Below are 22,879 nucleotides of genomic sequence, written 5' to 3' on the forward strand. Positions count from 1 at the left end.
TGAAACTGGAAAAGTGCAGTTTTGAGAAGACCTCCCTGCCGTTCCTAGGCTACATAGTCTCTGCAGCAGGGTTTCTAATGGATCCTGAGAAAGTGGCGGCTATTAAGAATTGGCCCCGGCCCAGGGGTCTTAAAGCACTGCAACGCTTCCGCGGCTTTTCTAATTTCTACCATCACTTTATCCCCAACTACTCCCGTATTGTGGCTCCGTTAACTGCCCTCACCCGAAAGGGGGCTAACGTGGTGGATTGGCCTCCTTCTGCCTGCCAAGCTTTTGAGGCCTTCAAGGAAGCCTTCTTACTAGATACCTGCCTTTGTCATCCGGATCCCAGCTGGCCCTTCGTGGTGGAGGAGGATGCCTCCAATGTGGCCGTGGGGGCCATACTGAGCCAGTACTCTGATTCTGGACAGCTGTTGCCCTGTTCATATTTCTCAAAGAAATTCTCCCCGGCTGAAAGCAACTACTGTGTAGGTGATAAAGAGTTGCTAGCCGTGAAACTTGCCCTGGAAGAATGGAGACAGTGGTTGGAGGGAGCCAACCACCCGGTCACGATTTACACCGATCACAAAAACCTAGCATTCTTGAAGCAAGCCCAACGCCTGAATCCAAGACAAGCCCGATGGTCGCTGTTTTTTGATCGGTTTGACTTTACCTTACGCTACCGACCCGGCTCTAAGAATGTTCGAGCTGACACGCTCTCACGCTCTTCTGAGGTCGAAGAGACCCCTGTTACACCTCAGTATATCTTGGACCCTGAAAAAGTCAGCCTTGCTGCAACCTTGGTGTCCTCCCAAGGGAAGACCGTCATTCCGCGTCGCTCCAGGAGAGCAGTCCTCGCTTGGGCCCATGACTCCCTCACTGGGGGCCATGCTGGTTGGAAAGGGACGTTAGATTTGTTAAACCATTTCTACTGGTGGCCAACAGTGAGACAAGACGTCCAAGCTTTTGTGGGCTCATACCCTACTTGTGCAGTTCAAAAACTGCTCCTCGGGAAGCCCAGGGGCTTGTTGAAACCATTGCCCATCCCGGTGGAGCCTTAGACACATATCTCCACTGACTTCTTCGTGGATCTTCCTTCTCAGGAAGTAATTTGGTCATCTGGGTAACCGTGGACCGATTTTCCAAGATGGAGCACTTCGTTCACTTGCCAAAACTTCCTTCTGCCCCTGACCTAGCTGGTCTGTTCGCTCAGCACATCTTTAGACTTCATGGTCTTCTGCAGGATATCGTCTCTGATCGAGGACCACAGTTTTCAGCCCGCTATTGGAAAGCCCTATGTAAGCGCTTTAATGTGCAACTTAGTCTTTCGTCTGCATTCCATCCTCAGAGCAATGGGCAAACGGAACGAACCAATCGAACCCTGAAGGCGTTTCCCCGTGCCTTTGTGAACGAACGACAAGATAATTGGGCCAAGCTACTCCCTTGGGCGGAGTTCTCGTATAATAATCACACGCATGCTGCTACGGGAAACTCCCCGTTCCTCATTGTTTATGGGAAGCAACTTCGTCTGCCCCTACCTTTGCCTGAACCTAGTGCACTCCTGGCAATGCAACTGTCAGCTCGCCAGCTCCGTACTTTGTAGAACATATTTAATAAACAAAAAATTACTAAACACTATGAAAAAGGTTAATTAAAAAGGAAAACTTAAGGGAATTAAAATAAGCGTAGCACAAAGGATTGCACGAAGGGGTGCACAAAGGGGAGTGCCCCTTTGGCGCACCCCTTCGACACGCGACACCTGGTGGAATGTGGCCGTTTACCGGCTCGCCGCTGAGCGTGATGACATCAGGGGGGGGCGGGTCTCTTCATCCTTGAGTTCACAGCATTCACAGTTTCAGCGCAAAGTGTTTTTTCAATTTTTTTGGTCTTTTTGGTCTCTTTTTCTCTCAGCGATTGCCCCTAAAGGTGCCCGGTACTGGTGGGCTGCCCCTCCGCACCACTACCTGGTGGAATGTGGCCGTTTACCGGCTCGCCGCTGAGCGTGATGACGTCAGGGGGGGCGGGTCTCTTCATCCCTGAGTTCACAGCATTCTCAGTTTCAGCGCAAAGTGTTTTTTCAATTTTTTTAGTCTTTTTGGTCTCTTTTTCTCTCAGCGATTGCCCCTAAAGGTGCCCGGTACTGGTGGGCTGCCCCTCCATCATGTTACCAAACTCTATCTAAAGCCAACATGTACCACCCCAGCAAATAACCAGACCATATCCAGAATCCCTACATGAGCAGAGCTCTCCAGAGCCACTGCGTTACCAAATCCTATCAAAAGCCATGTACCATCCCAGCAAATAACCAGACCATGTCCAGAATCCCTACATGAGCAGAGCTCTCTAGAGCCATCATGTTACCAAACCCTATCTAAAGCCAACATGTACCATCCCAGCAAATAACCAGACCATGTCCAGAATCCCTACATGAGCAGAGCTCTCCAGAGCCATCGTATTACCAAACCTTATCTAAAGCCAACATGTACCGTCCCAGCAAATAACCAGACCATGTCCAGAATCCCTACATGAGCAGAGCTCTCTAGAGCCATCATGTTACCAAACCCTATCTAAAGCCAACATGTACCATCCCAGCAAATAACCAGACCATGTCCAGAATCCCTACATGAGCAGAGCTCTTCAGAGCCATCATGTTACCAAACCCTATCTAAAGCCAACATGTACCATCAGACCATGTCCAGAATCCCTACATGAGCAGAGCCTGTACGTTATAAAGTACATGAGCACTTTTAACATGCATTCTTTACAAGTAGTTTCTTTTTGAAAATTAGTATAAAGTACATACATTGGAGGTAATTTTCTGCAAGTCAGATAAAATAATTGGCAAATATGCACATAAGTGTAGCCCCCTTTGCTATTATTTGGGGTGGGGTGGGGGGGATTAAACCTCTGCACAATCCAACAGCCCCGGGGCACAGATTCTCAGACCTACAGGGCCCAAGGTGTAGAGGGGAAAGTCTCCTCTGGGTGTAGGCTGCTGACAATGTAGGTACCAGGATAAACAGGGTCTTAAGAGTGTAACTCCATCAGTCCTGCTAATAATCCTGGATAGATGCTGTTATACTCTTAAGACTCTAGTAAAGGCAAGAAGGCGAATTGAAAGTAAAACATTTTATCTATTTATTTAGTCGCTTTTCTATACCGGTATTAGTGTGACTGTGAACATCCTTTCGGCTTACATCAAACTGCAGATAGAAATTACATAAAACAGGGGTGGGGTAGCGGGGGCTAAGAGAAAAATAAAGGAGAGGCAGAAAGGAAAGGAACAAGGTTGCACAGTAACAGGATTAAAAAACATAGAATGGATGCCATTTAAAACATTTCTTTATGACTTTAGCAAATCAAGAACATTTTCAAAAAATATACATGGGAGGTGGTTGGAAGTTGATGATTATATCCATTCTACGGTGCATATGGAACTTTCAACCTAGCTCTTAAAACATTTCTTCTTGGTAATTTCACTAAAGAATGTTTTAAACTTTGAGGTTAAACATGGTGAAACACAGTGGGTGCTCTGAAACAGTATTAAAAAGCAAAACATTTTCTTCAAAAAATCAGATAGTACATGACAGTGACAGGACATTGCAGTCTTATTGTGAGTGATTACATTCAAATTTAGCCAGGCAAATGGCGCTGAATATCAGCCTTGACATGTATGCATGCTATGCTATCTTCCTCCCTCAGCCTAAACAGGAATGTCTCCTTGCAATTTTGTTTAAAAAGTCTGCACATATGTTTAGCTGGACAGTTTACTCAGTTACATTGGTATTTATCGCTAAAAATGGCTTTGAAGATTGTTATGGGAAGGACAAACTATATCTAAACCTAGCATTTAACCAGATCATATCCAGAATCCATTTGTAATGTGGGCTCTCCAAAAATTGCATATAAGTACAGTAAAGCTGAGAGAAGTTGTGATTTAGGGGTTAGAACAATGGTAAATATGTAGAAATCCTGGAAAGTGATTCTTTTGCTTTCATCATAGTAGGTGGCATCATTAGTCTGGATGAAAGGGACCGTAGAAAGCAAGAGCTAGGGTCATATAATCCCGGAAGACAGGTCACTGAATGAAGAGGAATAGAAAAGCTGCAGGAAAAGGGTTGTACATGCTCACGCTGAATAAAGCCAGAGCCATACAGAAGGAGTAGGAGCTGAGATAGGAGGACATACAAAAGGAAGAAGACATTAACTATGAGACGGCATGAACCAAAGGAGCGGGAGGCTGAGGCAGGACGAGATATGATTAGGGCTTGATGCCAGAGGAGAATGCATTTGTACACCAGTCATTAACTTGCCTCCCAGCTCAGAACTTTTATCAGCTATTTCACATTATCGGGCCGATTCTGTAAGGTGTGCTCAGCCGAGCGCTGCGTGTTTGATGGACATCTATTACCCCTTATACTGAAAGGGGTTTAGCGCATCAAAAGCGCACAGCCAAACCACCTGGAAACAAATAGCACTCATCACATGCAAATGCATGTTGATGAGGCTTTTAGTTAGTCACTCGGGATACTGAAAGTAAAATGTGCAGCCAATCCGCACATTTTACGCTCAGAAATTAACGTCTGCCCAAGGGCAGGCTTTAATTTATGAGCAGCCTGAAAAGGTGTACAGAAAAGCAGAAAATACTAGGGTATTAAGTAGGAGGGTATTCTGTACCCCAGTGGTTCCCAACCCTGTCCTGGGGACATCCCAGCCAATCAGGATATGCACAATGAATATGCATGAGAGAAAATTTGCCTGTTATGAAGACAGTGCATGCAAATTCTCTCTCATGCATATTCTGACAATATCCACTAGGATATTAAGACGGAGGAATAAAAAATGTTAAAAAAATAAAAATATTTTTATAAAATGTGCCGGCAGGTCCGGTTAGGAGAATGGACTCTCAATTTCAATGGCGTTCGTTTTCCTTACTGATGGCTGTCAGTGGGTTCGGAAAACTGCCGTTCATAAAATTGATTGTCGGTTTCCTGAATCTACTGACAGAGCCACCTCTCCTGGGCCAAAGAGGCGCTAGGCATGCGTAATTATCCCTAGCACCTCCTTTTAGCATGACCCCTTATTTAAATACAGGATTGTGTGCCCAGAAGAGGAGGCTGTGCGCACATTGGGAGAGTGGGCGCTCAACATGGAGTCCCCGTTCTCTCGCGATTCTTACTGAATCAGCCTGTATGTATGTACTAATGCACCCTGCCCCGAACATTGGAGGGTGCGAGAAACAAGTCATTTGAAATAATTAAATAAAATAAACCCCGGTCCTCAAGAGCCACAAACAGGCCTGATTTTCAAGATATCCTAAATGAATATGCATGAGATAAATTTGCATGCAGTTCCTCCATTGTATGCAGATCTATCTTATGCGTATTCATTATGGATATCCTGAAAACCAGGCCTGTTTGTGGCTCATGAGAACTAGAGATGGCCGCCCCTGTGCTAAATTTTCAAAGGCTTAGGCACCTTTTACATGAGTAGAATAGAGTGAACCCAGCTAAGTGGGATTTTAGTTGGCAGAATATATGTGTGTATTTTCATAATATGCAGAATTTTGTCTGCATAAAAAGAGGCTTCCTGGGAGGCATTTTGTAAGCATGATTGGAAATTATATTGTACTATTCAATTTTTAAAATGTACATATGTAGTAGGCAAACCACTAATGCACATACTTTACACTATTGTTTTTAATAACAGGCAAGTGTGCACACATACTTTTAACCAGGCAACCCAGCTAATATTCAATGTGCGCAGTTTGCTTGCATTTGAAAATCAGTTGGGTACAGTTAAACATTACCAGTATGGTGCCCTGTCAAAAATATACCCCTCAACTCCCAGCACACTGTGGTTTAGGACTCCATACGCTGGGAGTTGTGGGGTAGACAAGATATTTATGTTTAGAGGAATCTCACATTCCAGATCTTAGTGACAAATTATTTTAATCCAAGGCACCAATCGGAACACACAATAATACAATATTTATTGTAGAGCAACTATAAAAAGTCTACCCAGCATCCTGTGGTGCTTTGGGGGCCCCAAAAGATACCAGTTTGACTCCTGCCAAATGTGTAGACTTTGTGAGAACAGCAAAGAAACCTTGAAAGCTGGTCTTCCATCAGAGGAAGAGGAAGGGCTTATGAAAGAGAGAAAGAACTTACCGTTTAACTCCATAACCAGGGTGCTGCAAGACATGTCCCTTCATAGTCCCTTTGGTACCAATCTTGACTCCCTCGGTCTTCCATTTATACCACTTGATTTGAAATGCCTTGCACACGAGAGAGAGAGATCCCACTGACCTACTTAGAGAAGTGAGAAGGAATGAGACAGAAGGATCGATGAGAAGCTGCCAGATGAGAAAACTACAGCTTCCTGTTGTGATGTCCCTGACCCACAAACTGAGCATTGGGACTAAACTAATTGCTCTTGCCCTCATAGCCTCGCAGAACATTTGTCTGCCAGATACTTCCTCAGAGTTTCCAGATCCAGAGGCTTCGAAAGAGAAGAAACCAAACAGAATACTTCACGGAGGGGGAGAGGACGTCCCAGCTGAACTCTGAGTTCTCAGAACTGCTTGTTATTAATAAAGCCAATTATAAACAATTAAGATTATGTTGTCTGAAGAGAGATAGCCCTCCTGGTTGAGCAGAAAAATGGAAGTGTGTTTTTGAAAAAAAGGCTTCATGCTGGAGTTTTTAAATCAGTTTCAAGTTCCCTTCTTTCCCACCTCCCATTATACTTCCAGAGCCCCAGTACAGCAGGTTTCCAAAACAAAACCCCAAAACCTCATAAACCCCCTCCCCTACATCCCCAGTACAGCAGGTCTCCAAAAAAACCACATACCTCCAGAGAACCAGTTCAGCAGGTCTGTATATACCCCACACACCCTCCAAAGCCTCTGTACAGCAGGTTTCCATATACTCCACACAAATTCCAGAGCATCAGTACAATCCATATAACACCTTCCAGAGCCCTAATATGGCAGTTAGCCATATAATCCACCCTCCTTCTAGAGCCCCAGTATAGCAGTTATCCATATACTCTACACAGCTTCCAGAGCCTCAGTACAGCAGGTCTCCATATACTCCAGATAATAGAGCCCCAGTACAACAGTTATCCTTGCTTCACATACTTTCCAAAGCCCAGCATACCTGTCTTTTAGGGTTTATTTGCTTCTCTTGCCTCACATTAAACCATGCTTGCAGTTGTTTGGTCTTCCTTTGACCTTTTTTAATGCATGGAATACATTTTATATGGACTTCCAAAATGGTATTTTTATATAACCTCCACACCTCAGGCAAACTTTTGATCTTTGCTACCACATCTTATAAAATGAGGAAATTAAAAAAATGTATCTTAGTCTCCCTTTATAAAGTAGGGAGGATAATTTCATAACAAGTCTGCATATAATTGTATACAGAGACTTTTCAAAGCAAACTTAAATGCATAAGTCCACTATGAAATCCTGATGTAAGTAGCCAAGTACATGAACGAATTACCTCACACAAAACTACATCTGCTCCAAGCAGAGCATAATTGTGCAGTATAACTTACACATCCTTTTCAAAATCAAAAAGTATGTGCATATATTGCAAATCTGTCCCAACTCCACTTCCCAGAATGCCTTTCCTCAGGGTGTATAAAATTACACAAAAAACCGAGTTACACGACTTTTATGTACACTGAGCCCAGGTCACTTTTAGAACAGTAGTTTATGAAAACTGGATTTTGTGGCTGTAAAAGACTTAGAAAATTACCATCTGAGAGGGTAATTTTCAAACCACCTACATAGTGATAAAGTTTGCATGTACACTGAAATCACAGCATAGCGCAATAAGGAGTACACATGAGGTGGTTCTTTCTAAATTCTACATAGTGATAAAGTTTGCATGTACACAGTAATCACAGCATAGCGCAATAAGGAGTACACATGAGGTGGTTCTTTCTAAATTCTACATAGTGATAAAGTTTGCATGTACACTGTAATCACAGCAAAGCGCAATAAGGAGTACACATGTGGTGGTCCTTTCTAAATTCTACATAGTGATAAAGTTTGCACGTACACAGTAATCACAGCAAAGCGCAATAAGGAGTACACATGAGGTGGCCCTTTCTAAATTCTACATAGTGATAAAGTTTGCACGTACACTGTAATCACAGCAAAGCGCAATAAGGAGTACACATGAGGTGGCCCTTTCTAAATTCTACATAGTGGTAAAGTTTGCACGTACACTGTAATCACAGCATAGCGCAATAAGGAGTACACATGAGGTGGCCCTTTCTAAATTCTACATAGTGGTAAAGTTTGCACGTACACTGTAATCACAGCAAAGCGCAATAAGGAGTACACATGAGGTGGTCCTTTCTAAATTCTACATAGTGGTAAAGTTTGCACGTACACTGTAATCACAGCATAGCGCAATAAGGAGTACACATGAGGTGGTCCTTTCTAAATTCTACATAGTGATAAAGTTTGCATGTACACTGTAATCACAGCATAGCGCAATAAGGAGTGCACATGAGGTGGTCCTTTCTAAATTCTACATAGTGATAAAGTTTGCATGTACACTGTAATCACAGCATAGCGCAATAAGGAGTGCACATGAGGTGGCCCTTTCTAAATTCTACATAGTGGTAAAGTTTGCATGTACACTGTAATCACAGCAAAGCGCAATAAGGAGTACACATGAGGTGGTCCTTTCTAAATTCTACATAGTGATAAAGTTTGCATGTACACAGTAATCACAGCATAGCGCAATAAGGAGTACACATGAGGTGATCCTTTCTAAATTCTACATAGTGATAAAGTTTGCATGTACACAGTAATCACAGCATAGCGCAATAAGGAGTACACATGAGGTGGCCCTTTCTAAATTCTACATAGTGATAAAGTTTGCATGTACACTGTAATCACAGCAAAGCGCAATAAGGAGTACACATGAGGTGGCCCTTTCTAAATTCTACATAGTGATAAAGTTTGCATGTACACTATAATCACAGCAAAGCGCAATAAGGAGTACACATGAGGTGGTCCTTTCTAAATTCTACATAGTGATAAAGTTTGCATGTACACAGTAATCACAGCATAGCGCAATAAGGAGTACACATGAGGTGGCCCTTTCTAAATTCTACATAGTGATAAAGTTTGTATGTACACAGTAATCACAGCAAAGCGCAATAAGCAGTACACATGAGGTGGTTCTTTATAAATTCTACATAGTGATAAAGTTTGCATGTACACTGTAATCACAGCAAAGTGCAATAAGGAGTGCACATGAGGTGGTCCTTTCTAAATTGGTACATTTTACAACAGAGGAGATGTGTCATATAGATGTTTTGGTAGCAGATGCATTCACCTGAAGCACGCTGCTGCTGAAATGTCTACTCAGTGGTGTCAATGTCCCAAAGGCTTCAGATGTCACTGAAAAGAAATGTTATCTTTCATCTACTACAAAGACTAAAAGCCTACCAGCCTTAATACTGATGTCTGAGCAATGTGAAGCAACAAGGCTATCCCTCTCCATGCTTTTAATGGCTAGCTTTGCTGGGAGAGCCCTGCTTCTTTACAGAAAGCTCCCTGGTTCCATCTACTAAATCCTGCATGGGATTAACCTACCTTGAAATGCAGATCTGCTAGCAAAAACACTGCATTTTTCTAATAAACCAATAATTTGCAATTTGAGTACTCTCGCACAAAAGCAACCAGCTGTGAGCTATCAGGGACTTCTTGGTGCTTCCTCATCCATTTCCACCACCAGTGATCGCTAAGCACTTTTACACCAAATATATTGCAGGCAATCTTCAGAGATTGTCTACTACCTGGGGTTTTGGTCCGGTGGAAGAAGCTACAGAAACCTGTTAGAAACTCTTGGCCAGATATATTGTAAAACACAGCAATAGAAATTGCTAAACGATAGATAATAGGAAAAAAGGGTGATGTTTCACATAGAGAGAAAAACTTTAGTAAATGGCAAAAGGCCTAGTCTAAAATTTAAATCATCCGTGATATGGATGATTTGGTTTTCATCCACACATGCCATGCTTTCCAGAAAAGGACCAGACTCCATGGCATCAGGTCCATGGCATCAGGTCCACTGGCATCAGGTCCACATGGCATCAGGTCCACATGGCATCAGGTCCATGGCATCAGGTCCACTCTGGTTTTTTTTCCACATGGCAAACTTTAGGGAGAAACACTGGACTGGTTCCTAAAGTCCCAGAGCAGATGAATCTAGCTGTTATCCCAAAATTCAGGTATACCACAGGTTTATACACATGAATAGTAAGAACACATGCGTGCATGTTTACTATCTACTGTATTTTAATTATGAACGTATGCAATATTTGCTTGTGTGTATCCTGTCCCTTTAGATCAGTGATGGCCAACCTTTTGAGCTCAGTGTGTCAAAATTCATAAAAAAAACCGAGCATAACTCGGGTGGTGTGTCACTTCTAGAAAAATCCATAATTGTGATATTTGTAGCTCTAATTAATAACAAAGTTATAATTTTAATATGTACTGTATTTATTAATAAAGCAAAAACAAATAATTCTTTACCTTACCTGCTTAGTGACTTTTTTGTTGCTGAATTTCATCGGCTAAATCTTCAATTAAAACACTCTCTCCCCCTCCACCCAAACTCTTACTCCCCTGGATTTTCTCATACACACTCATGCTCTCACACTCACTGGCTCCCTCACATACACACACACCCAGGCAGGCTCCCAGTCATTTTCACACCACTCCCGCTCCATCCTCCAGGCAGGCACCAATTCATTCTCACACACACAGACCCCAGGGAGGCACCCATGCATTCACACACATACACCCCCAGGCAGAGTCCCATTCATACACATGCACACACTGAAGGCAGACCCCCCCCTCTCTTTTGCCAGCAACCTCAGAACCTCTCTCATTCCTCTGCTGCCACTGTCACTGCTGCCACATGACTACTGGGGATGTTGCTATTCTTGCACATTCCCAAAGATTACATGTGCCAATCACTAAAAAGAATTTTTTTTTTACCTTTGCTGTCTGATCTTTGTTTTCTAATTGGTTGGCCACAGGCTTTTTTTTTCCACCTTCCCTTTCTTATTTTTTTTTTTTTTGCCAATTCCTTTTATATTGTCTTTTTTTCTGTTTCTTTTCTCTTCATCTTCTTCCCTCAAACACACAGTCAGGTTCTCATTCTCACATGCATTTCTCTCTCTCACACACAGGCTCTCACTGTCACATGCTGTCTCTCATACAATCATTCATACACACAGGCTCTCACTGGCACATGCTCTCTCTCATACAATCATTCATACACACAGGCTCTCACTGCACATGCTCTCTCTCATACAATCATTCATACACACAGGCTCTCACTGGCACACGCTCTCTCTCATACAATCATTCATATACACAGGCTCTCACTGGCACATGCTCTCTCTCATACAATCATTCATACACACAGGCTCTCACTGCACATGCTCTCTCTCATACAATCATTCATACACACAGGCTCTCACTGGCACACGCTCTCTCTCATACAATCATTCATACACACAGGCTCTCACTGGCACACGCTCTCTCTCATACAATCATTCATACACATAGGCTCTCACTGGCACACGCTCTCTCTCATACAATCATTCATACACACAGACTCTCACTGGCACACGCTCTCTCTCATACAATCATTCATACACACAGTCTCTCACTGGCACACGCTCTCTCTCATACAATCATTCATACACACAGGCTCTCACTGCACATGCTCTCTCTCATACAATCATTCATACACACAGGCTCTCACTGGCACACGCTCTCTCTCATACAATCATTCATACACACAGGCTCTCACTGGCACACACTCTCTCTCATACAATCATTCATACACATAGGCTCTCACTGGCACATGCTCTCTCTCATACAATCATTCATACACACAGGCTCTCACTGGCACACGCTCTCTCTCATACAATCATTCATACACACAGTCTCTCACTGGCACATGCTGTCTGACTCACACACACAGGCTCTCTCTCACTCCCACATGCTGTCTTACTCAAGCACATGCAGTCTCTGCAAACATTCAGGTCCTCACACACAATCTCTCAACTCATCTCATACACGCACACATACACTCTACAGACCCTCAGCCTCTCTCTCACCTCTCGGCCTCCTCTTCGCGGGTCGCCGCAGGATGGGCTCTGCAGCGGCCCTGCTACCGGGCTTCTTCCTCTTCTCGGGCCGCTGCGACTTGGGATTCGCGGCGGCCCGTAAGCGCAAGCGATGCTCCTCTTCTGCACGCGCTGATGCTTCTCTCCTTCCTGCCCACGCGGCTCCGGCAACGTTTACTTCCGGGGCCGCACAGAAAGGAGGAGGAGCATCAGCGCGTTTAAACGCGATCTTTTTCTTTGGGCTGTGGTGACGTGGGCCTGTCGCTGCGCCGCATGCGCCCGGGGGCATTGGGGGGATACTAAAAAACTAATTTTAAAGGGTTGGCGCAGCCGATAAAAAAAAAAAAGGCTCGGCGCAGCCAATTAAAAAAAAAAAATTCGATAGTCCCGAAACACTACGCGTGTCAGCAAAAACGGCTCGGCGTGTCACCTCTGACACGTGTGTCATAGGTTAGCCATCACTGCTTTAGATGCACAAATACATGCAATTTATGTGTGAATGCTGGAATAAAGGGCTGGCCCCCAGTGCATGTCTTCCTATCCGGATGGAGCGGAGCACTAGTGAGGGAGCCAAGCTTATTACCACAGGAGGTGGAGCTTCTTGTCCAACATCTCCTGCATGGCCCCCAGTCCAGGTGAGTGGGCTCATATAGGAAGAAGATGATGTGGAAGAATATCCACCTCAAGCTGAATAGTCTTTCATAATTACTGCAGTGTGAAAGACTTAAGTCACTTCCAAGCAGAACCATAGCGTGACTGTGGCCAGTACAGCCTTGGCCATAGGTGCCACCGGCTCTGCACATCTGATTGAGCACGTGCTGTTAGCTCTGGAGGGCCAGTGGTGCAGGTGGGTGCTTAGTTTGCTGATTCCTGCTCCACTCCCCCAGCAGCAGCACTGCTGTACACCTGAAAAGCAGGGGCCTTTCTACACTGTCTCTCTATACCAGCAGAGCCACTAGTAGAGTCAAACTGGGGGGTGGGGGAGAGGCGGGTACTTGCAATGAGATCAGCACCAGGAACTAACTGCCCCCTCAGCTTTGATTCTGCTAATGCAGGGGGTAGGAAACTGGTGTCTCGCGAGACGCATGCGGCTCTTTGATGTATAAATTGTGGCTGTAGCAACTGAGAAAGATCAAAGTCTTCTTTAGGGCAAGGTGCTCTTGTCTCAGGAAGTCACATCTTTTGCACGTAACAAGCCTCCCCCTTTTCAGCAGCCAGTCTATAGGCAGAAGTTGTAGGATTACTACTTCTAACCATATGCTAGCTGCTGCGTAGGGGGAGGATCACCCATCCAGAGACAGACCTGAGAATCACCATTGCTAGCGCTCATTTGTGCTGTATAGCAGCAGAGTGCTGCCTGGAAGGAGGGACTGAAGGATCTTTTGCCCAGGCCCGGCGCAACCAGGTGTGCAGCACACCTGGGGGAGGCAGCGAGCCAGCATCAGCAGGAGAGACCACGGGGCTGCCGGCAGCCGGAAACGCGGAGAGGCCCATCTTCTGGATGCGTGTGTGTGCACGCCCGTGCGTGCAGCCACTTCCACTCTCAGCTCCCCAAACAGGAAGGCCCATGGGACCAGCCCGAAGACATCAGGAGGCCATGTGTGTATGTGTGTGAGTGACTGAGAGCATGTGTGGTCAGCGCCTGTGCTTTTGTGCATGTGTATATGTGTGAGAGTCTATGTGTGTGCACATATGTGACAGTGTGAGAGTCTAAGTGTATGTTTGTGTGCCTGTGAGAGCCCATGTGTCACATATAGGCTCTCACAGGCACACACACACACACATAATGGGGCCGATGCAATATTTTGGTGGAGAAAGCAGGCACTGAACAGTCAGCACCCGCTATCTTAACGCGCCCCCACGCGTCCCCTATGGGGGCACCATGCAATGTTTAAATTAAGGGGTCGCATTTGCAAGGAGAGCCCGAGTGCTATGGTTCTTGAAGTTTCTATTTACAACATAAGAACATAAGAACATGCCATACTGGGTCAGACCAAGGGTCCATCAAGCCCAGTATCCTGTTTCCAACAGTGGCCAATCCAAGTCACAAGTACCTGGCAAGTACCCAAACATTAGATAGATCACAAGTTACTATTGCTTATTGATTAATAGCAGTTTATGGACTTCTCCCCTAGGAACTTATCCAAACCTTTTTTAAACCCAGCTATACTAACTGCTCTAACCACATCCTCTGGCAATGAATTCCAGAGCTTAACTATGCGCTGAGTGAAAAAGAATTTTCTCTGATTTATTTTAAATGAGCTACTTGCTAACTTCATGGAGTGCCCCCTAGTTCTTTCATTGTCTGAGAGATCAAATAACCGATTTACAATTACCTGTTCAAGTCCTTTTGTGAATCTTTGGGTTCAGGAGGAGAAGGACTATTTATTTATTTATTTATTTATTTGCTTGCTTGCTTGCTTTTATATACCGACATTCGTTGGCGTACATCACATCGGTTCACATTATAACAGAGGAATAGTATGACCGGATGTCGTACTATTTATACATTGTAACATTAACTTTAAGTGGGGAACATTATAACATTTGGCAAAAAACCTTAGTGATAGAAACAGTTAAGCAAGTTAAGCAAGAATAAGGTAGGTATAAAGGATAGTTATTGTAATTTAAGTTATAGAACTGGGCTAGGGTGTTTAGAAGGCGGAATCAGTACATGCAAAATTTACAATGTGGAAGCGGCAGATAGAGTATGTACGGTGACATGAACCAGATTTAGTTGGGAGGATAAGGTGTATAGGAGAGGGAGATATGGGGGAAGGGGAAGGGGAGTGGGGGGAGGTGGAGCAAGGAGGGAGGGGGGAGGTGGATTTAGGTAGAGTGTTGGTAGGCTTTTTGGAATAGCCATGTTTTCAATTGCTTTTTGAATGATTGGGTGGAGGGTTCCAGTCTGAGTTGGGAAGGTAGCTTGTTCCAGAGGGTGGGACCAGCTACAGAGAAGGTACGTTGTCTGGTGGAGGTAAGGTGCACAAGTTTTGTATAGGGTATGATAAGGAGGCCTGTGTTTTGGGATCGCAGGTTTTTCTGGCTGTGATATAGTTGGGGAGGGTCTTTGGTCCATTTGATTTTTTGGTTGTAGATGGTTTTGTGAAGTATGGTGAGAATTTTGTATTGTGATCTGTGTGTTATGAGGAATGGTGTGTTATTGAGAGAATGGTGCTGTGTGTTGTCTACCACTCCTACTCTACTACTTCCTGAGCATGCATTTGCCTCCCCCCCTTATATTTCCCAGTAGTCCTGATTTCCACTATGTCACTAATGGACCTATGGCCCTTATGTGGTCAGTCTGAGTCCCGGTATCCTGGCGCAAAAGGGGAGGAGGCCCTCTCAGGATGGGGAGAGGATGTTCAGTCTCTGCAGACTTGGGGTGCACCAGTTGGATACAGACGGGTGAGACAACCAATGCTTCATTCCTTGGTGGGGGAGGAGCATCTTGCTGGGCTTGGGGCTGGGGCCTTGCAGCCTGCTTCTTCCTCTTCATCTGAGGAGGATGATGACAAAGACTTCTCATCTGTGAAAACAAAAGCAATTGTGTGTCATGTTGGTCACATACTACAGAGTTTGATAAACCAGCTGACAGAGGCACTTACAGGAATTCCCTTTTCAGGGAGAGATGAAGGCAAAAGAAAGCATTGTTAGCTATAGGACAACCCTGTCCTCAACATGCTGCCTTCCATATTGATAAACCTATGGACATCCAGATTATTAATTTGAGCAGAATGTAATTGGCTGGAGGCTACTATGTGCTTCGGGGTCAGGGTTTGAAATGTGCGACAGGGTCCACAGTGATTGCTTGAGATGTACATAGCAAGACATCTAGAGTTGAGAGGGTACATATTGTTATATTGGACAAGAGCCATGTTATTTACATGGAGAATCATGGTGGAGTAGCTGTTAACTCCCTGGAAGTGTCCCAGCTAGGCTAAAGGGTGTCTTCCCAGAAAAACCAGAATAGTGGAGCCTGTGTAGGAGGGTTTGTGTAAGCTAAAGGCTGAGACAAGGTGTCGTAGAGTGGGGGAGGTGATTAGTGTGGGCATTGACAGAAAGAGGATATAGATAGACCTTGTTCACAGTTCACAATTGGCCTGATGAAAATCTTATCTCCAGCCCTATCCCGTTGAGCATGCAGCTGGTCCTTTATCCTCCGCCGCTTCAGGCTCAGTTCCTGGCCTTCTTCTTGAGGTCTTCAATCTATAGAGGAAAAAAGAATGATCCCATGTGGTCAATATGAGCACCATACTGGTATGTTACTCAAAAGTAAGATGTGGGACACTTGACACCCCCTAGTAGTCCACATTGCATGACCTTATCCAACCTTCCCCACCCCTCTAACCCTCCTTGTAGTCCCCCATGCATTACCTGACCTTATTCATCACTCTCCCAGCCCCTCATAGCCCCCACATGCATTGTATGAATGTATACAACCCTCCCCACCCCCTTCTAGCCCCCCTAGAAGTCCCCACATGCATTGCCTGAGCTTATCCATCCCCATTATCCCCATTCTACTTACCTGAAGTGGGTAGGAAACACCGCTTTTAAATTCAGTGTGCAGCTGGTGCCAGGTGTTTTGATTGTGCAGTAAAGTTTTGCATACCCCCCCAGGACAAAAGGTCTAATTCATTTTCCACCACCAGGGATGCCATGCATTGGATATCTCTTGTCATGAAATTAGGCTGCAAGGCTGAAGGAGGGGTCTGGAAGTTGTGTGTCACTGAAGTGGTCATGTAATCTGCATGTGCACTTGAGCACACAAGCTTTGTAACACGCATGACTAAGTGCAGATAGCATGCGTGTAAGTTTGTGTGTGGCAATGCGTGCACAATTTGGTGCACCATGTAAAATTCACACGCGTCTGCACTCATACCCACGTAAGCATGTATGAGGGTGCATGTGCGCTTGCTTTAAAGTTACCGTCCTGGGAGCAAAGATGTCGTTTTATAAATTGAAACTTCTCATGGCTTTGACGAGAATTTTATCAAAAACGTTAGAATAATTGTTCAGTCTTTGGTCTTAGCTTGATTATTCTAATCCCATTAATTTATTTGGGATTGCCGGCAAAATTGTTAAAGGTTCTTCAATTCGTACAGAATGCAGCGACAAGGGCGAACATTAATTTACCACGGAGAGTGTCTGTTGAACCATTTATGCAGAAGCTGTACTGGTTATCCAAAGTTATAGAATTCAGTTTACGATACTGTTACTTATAGAGCTGTACATACAGAGCTACAGAGTTTGAGGGGAAAGATTGAGGGTTATGTGCCTTCTTCTCACACTTCATGCTCTTCGGGTCAGGGATTATTCTTTATTACGTAATTGCATAAGTATCATTTGCAAAGAACTAGAACATGGGCTTACTCCATCAGTCCAAATCCCCCCCCAATCGACTGTGGTGGAGTGGTGGATTTGGACACCTCCAAACCAGACCAGCAGCAAGGCGAGTACTGTCTATAAAATGCTTTAAAAATGTCAGGAATCAGGTGGCACCTTATAGACTGGTTTGCCTGTAGGCTTGCATGGGGAGCTGGACTATTTCAAATTTAGAAAGTTGCTTAAAGCAGATCTGTATTGAAAAGCATTAGGTAAAGGGGAGTTTTGAGGCACAGTAGTGGTTGGAGAAGTGCATTGATTTATTACAGCTGATTTTTATATGTCATGTTGTTTATGTAATTTTATGAGTGTATATTTTATTCCACATTGAACATTTTGAGATTACATGGAATATGTAATTTTAAATAAATGAAATAAATAAATCTTTAATGTCATGTTCACTCTCCTTACAATCTAGGGCAGCTTGTAGTGGAATTAGACTCAGACTCTGGTGACTGTTCCCAGGCAGGATACCCTACCTGTAGTAGCTCTCTTTACATCATTCCTCTGCTTGTTAGACCATTTTTCTTCTATATGTCCCATAAGTTCTTACCCACCTGAGCCTCCTCTGTGAAGATTATGTTCCTATGCTGGCACTCAGGGAGCACAGCCCATCCAAAGGGCGAGGGTAGCACCTCTACTGCAAACAGCCTCTATGCTGACAGCTGACAGACTAGGCCTGATGGAAACTCTGTCCCACTCAGATCAGCTAAAGGCACATACAGGATGTTAGTACGGGGCCGAGAAATGTTTTAAGGGGACACAAATGGCCAACCCCTTGCATATAGAAATATGTGTTAGAAATATCATTTGGTGCACAATGCAGATAGTTATGCATTCAAGAGTTCAGTTGCCAACTGGCTCCAGATTTTCTGAACAGATTGATCAAATTCAGGCTGTACCCAAAACCACGTAGGGACTTGTATTCTAACCTTTCTAAAGGACAGCATTATAGAAGTTGGAAGTAGTAGTCCCAAAATGCTATGGCTAAATTTCAGGGCTAGATTTTCCTATTCTCAATACCTGGAGCCAATAAGCAACCTTTTCAAGAGCCACACTCTGTAGTGAGTCTTCTCTCTGGCTTTGTATGCTGGTACATAACAAGTGTTTCCAGCGTATATATCCGTACCTCATGAATGCTTTCTATACATAGTGTTGTGTAGCAAGATGAGTTATATTAGGGCTCATGGAGCTGTTCTGTCAGGGTGAAAGACAGACAAGCGAGTGTGAAGAGAAATACCCAACATATCATATATTCCATATTGCAGGGGAATAGCCTGAGGATAGCTCTGATGGCCCAGGACCAAGTGGCCTCTGAAGGACAAGGCAGTGCCCATGGGTGTTGCCTGCTAGCCCAGAGGAGGCAGAAGAGGGACCCACAAAGGAGAAGCGTCAACCCATGATTGGAGGAGGAGGATATCCAGCCTTTCCCTCACATTTGATCTCGGGCAGCTTGCAGGTGGCCAGCAGGAGGACAGCTCAACATAGAATGAGCTTGTCTCTCCTCGAAGAGTTGCAGGCCATTCCTGAGTGTGTGAGAAGCTTGCTGGACTCAGGATTGAGATGAATGACCTCAGGGATGTTGTTAGAGAGGAAATATACGGGCTCAGAGATGTTGTGAAGGAGTTCAGCAGGAGCTATAGGGCATTTGGCAAGAAATGCAAGCCCAGACCGCAATGTGGAGGTAGATGCTGTAGAAGATGCCCTCCCCTGGCAGCTGCAGTCCCCGCCAGTTCTCTTCTATGTGATGCCTCACTGGACACAGCCACCCCCAGCCTTTGCAGCACTACCAGGCTGGATGGCCCTTCCCCAGGCCATAGTTCCACTTGCACTGTTGCCAGCTCTACCCATTCCTTCACCACTATACATCATGACACCATCTCCTCTTAAGCCATCACCACCTTCGTCTATGCAGCCTGCAGCATCACCATTGCCACTATCAGAGAGAGAGATGCTCCCACTGAGAGAACAGGTGGCCGAGGAGGAATGGTTCATCCAGCTGCTGGCCAATCTTCTCAGCTGACTCAGAGACCTGCAGGCCTCTCCAGCAGCTATGTTGATGGGCCACTGCTACCAGCTTCTATGCCCTCCAAGGGCAACATCAGATGCGACAGGACACTGCTGCAGAGGAGCGCCAGAAATGGACAATCCAAGACACCAGAAATTCCCCTGCCCCAAAAAGAGGGCAGCCAAGGAAGCAGTAACTTTATTTAGTATATTAGTCATCACTTTGAGCATACCATGTAAATAAATGCATATTCACCTTTGAAAATGTATTTGTATCAGAGTGTTCCTTTCCTCTATAGTCTGCCATTGACTCTGGTGATGTATCTTCTGCAATTCCTCTTATGTCTCCTCCTCTTCTTCGTTCAGATGATATAGACCCTTTGGAGGAGGCACACCTCTGGTTTTGGCAAGGTTATGAAGCATACAGCAGACTAGAAAGATCTCATAGACCTTAGGAGGTTGTAGAGAAGGCATCCTTCACATCTGTTCAAACAGCAGAAACATGTTCTGACTAGGCCAGAGCTTCTCTCCTTGACTACCCTTATCTGCCAATGGACCCTATTGTGGCAAACATCTGCAGTAGTCTGTAGATTAACCAGCAGGATCATGAACCAGGTTTTGTGTGGATATCCTCGATCACCTATAGGGAAGAAAACAGAGAAGAGCAGTTAGATATGCCTTTGGGTAGAGCAGCGGGGTGGTTAAAGCAATCCTCCTTGGCTAAAGTTGTCAGTCCACCTAGATATGAGGGTGACAATAAGAAGAAGCTAGTTGATGTTTGGTGGTAGTGATAAGTGCATTCCTACCTGGAAGCCAACCCATGGTAGTGTGGCCTTCCTAGAAATGGCTATGAATTCCTGATTGCAAGAGGATTTAGGCATCAAGAGTGGATCCTGGAAAATTGGGAATGATGTCCAGGATGATGCCGTTGGCATGGCAGACCACCTACATATTAAGGGAGTGGAAGCCCTTGAAATTGTGGTAGGTAGCCTTGTCTCTCCCTGGTGCCCTTGCAGGGATGAGAGTGCAATCGATAGCCCCCAAGACAGAGAGGAAGCATGCTATTTGACAAAAATCAGTCATGATTTGTTGATGTCTGCTACAAGGGAAGGATATATAGTGGTGTTTTTTCTGGAGCAATGCTGCGAGGAACTGCTCGATACATATGGAGGTAGCAGATTAGCTGATTCAGTCATGACCTCTAAAAGTGTCTAGAAGGTGCCAATGGCCACAAATGTCAGGACAGTAGTGACCTTGATGTATACTGGCAAGGTGTGGTGCCCTTCAGGTGGTAGGTTGCAGGTTGTACTCTAACTGCTGGCATAGGTACATTATGGTTTCCTTGCTGAACCTGAAGCTGTGCAAGACTTGCCTCTCTGACACATCCAAAAATTGTGCCCTAATCCTGTATACTCTCTGTAAAGGGTACCTCTTTCTTCTCTTCCTGTTTTCTTTCCCTCCTCAGCTGTTGTGACATGAATATCCATAAGGCCATTAGAGTCATAGTGAAAAGAGGATCTCTACCACAGTCTCCCATTCCCCAGTAGGCTCCAATATAAACTCTCACCTCCTGTATAGCCCTGTATGTCCCAGTTACCCCCAAATCTATTCCATTAACCCCCAGTATAAACCTGTATGACCCAGATACCACCCATGGGAGCACTGAGAGGAGAGGATCACCTTGCTGGTGGCTGAAAGGACTCAGTAAGTTTTTGCTTGGGACATTGTCTTTTTTAAAAGTATTGTGGCAAAGTTAACTATTTGGGAATATTATTTAGTGTGTTTGTGTGTTTGTGCTTTTAATAGTCAGTAAGGCAGCGAATAAACAGAAGTTAGACTGTTTGTATTTTTAAATAGTCAGTCAGTAAGGCAGCTAGTAAGCAGTAGTTAGTGTGTTTATTTTTAAAAGTATGTAAGGGAGGTAGTAAGCAGAAGTTACAGTGTTTGTATATTAAAAACAAAAAAACAACAAAAAAAAAGTAGCCAGAAGCTAGAAATAAGCTAGGAGCAGTGTATACCTAAGTAAAAAAGGTTGAAAAGTTCAGTTCAGTTACTCACCTTGGAAAGGTGTTGAGGTAGTGTGATTTGGTTTGATTAGGTACCAACATTTGTTAATCAAGAGAGCAGTGAGTCATTCTGGCTGGTTAACTGTTGCGTCCGTTGGTCTTCGACGGCTTTGCCCCACTTGTTGCACCCCTATCTCGGCTCCTCCTGCTTACCTGGACAAGATGGCTACCGCAGTGTCGTCAAGCCGACTATCTGGTGTCCTCAGAACAGCTATGGTGCAGCCGTACGCCATTGCTCCTCCCAGGTACCTGCTAGGGTGTGTGCACGCGCAACCCATGTCTATGTACGCCCAGTGGCGCGAACCTTGAGGGCATTCCCTCATCTGACGTCATGCCATCCGGGTATATCTACTTCTCAAGATTACTAGCTCATTGAGTTGGCAAAGACTCGAGCTGTTCCTGTCTGCGCTGCTCTGCCGCTTCCCTGCTGCCTGCAGGAAGCTCTACCTCTGCCCTTCGGGGTTTACTACTAACTTGGGTACCCACTCCTCTGGGGCCCTCTGTTCTATTTCAGGTGCCATTCAGGGAACAGGTACTTGCTTCTCGAGGGCCTGCTCTCCCTGCCTCATTGCCTGTACCTTTCTACAACTATCTGGTGGAATCGCATCCATAACAGCTAACACCAAGTGAGTACTCTAATCTCTCATCTGTCTCATCCACATTAACTCTATGCTAGGTAAGCTGCTGCGGAATCTCCTGACGTCATCCGGGAGAGAAGGGCTCCCTCTGCTGAGGTCCCTGAGACTACAACGCACCACTGCCACCTGGTGGCTACTTCAAGCTGTATAATAAAAGAGTTCAAATTCCAGTGTTTTGTGAATCAGAGTCTAGCCCAGTGCTGTGGCTCCTCACGGGGCTCCTCCCCATGGGCGTGGTCATCTCCACAGCACCCAAGGATCCACTAAAACACATGTAATAACAACAGATTGCCAACTCCATGGAAGCGGCTCAGCTCACGGCGTTTCAGGCCATTCCAGGTCTGGCCCAGCGGATCACCGAACAACAGACTGCGCTGGAGGGTCTGACCGCTGCATTTAATTTGTTACACAAACAGATGAACTCACCTTCCACCTCAGGTAAAGAGACTAAACCATCGGAGGTGACGGTCAAGACAACTGTACCTCTAGCAGTACTATTTGTTTTCATATACCGACATTCATTGGATTATATCACATCGGTTTACATTATAACCGTGAGAACTAGTAGGACTGAGGAGTCTTACTTTGATACATTGTAACATTGCAAAACATAGATAACTTAGTAAC

The 22,879-nt window shown here is 44.9% G+C and overlaps 1 protein-coding gene across 6 annotated transcripts in view; it reads right to left on the reverse strand.

Moving 5' to 3' along the window:
- Positions 1–22,879, reverse strand: part of LOC115098873 (erythropoietin-like) — a 245,417-nt gene that overhangs the window by 173,406 nt on the left and 49,132 nt on the right. For 3 of the 6 annotated variants that reach the window (XM_029615923.1, XM_029615925.1, XM_029615921.1), the window contains one exon: positions 6,150–6,287. The exons of 1 other annotated variant lie outside the window; for it this stretch is intronic. In XM_029615923.1, the coding sequence (XP_029471783.1) occupies positions 6,150–6,183 (34 nt within the window). In that variant the 5' untranslated portion in view covers positions 6,184–6,287. Of the gene's footprint in view, positions 1–6,149; positions 6,291–22,879 lie in introns of all 6 variants that reach the window. 2 more of the 6 variants (XM_029615924.1, XM_029615922.1) reach the window with 1 other exon arrangement.

This window comes from Rhinatrema bivittatum, chromosome 9, assembly GCF_901001135.1.
Source record: "Rhinatrema bivittatum chromosome 9, aRhiBiv1.1, whole genome shotgun sequence".
Classification (NCBI taxonomy): Eukaryota; Metazoa; Chordata; class Amphibia; order Gymnophiona; family Rhinatrematidae; genus Rhinatrema; species Rhinatrema bivittatum.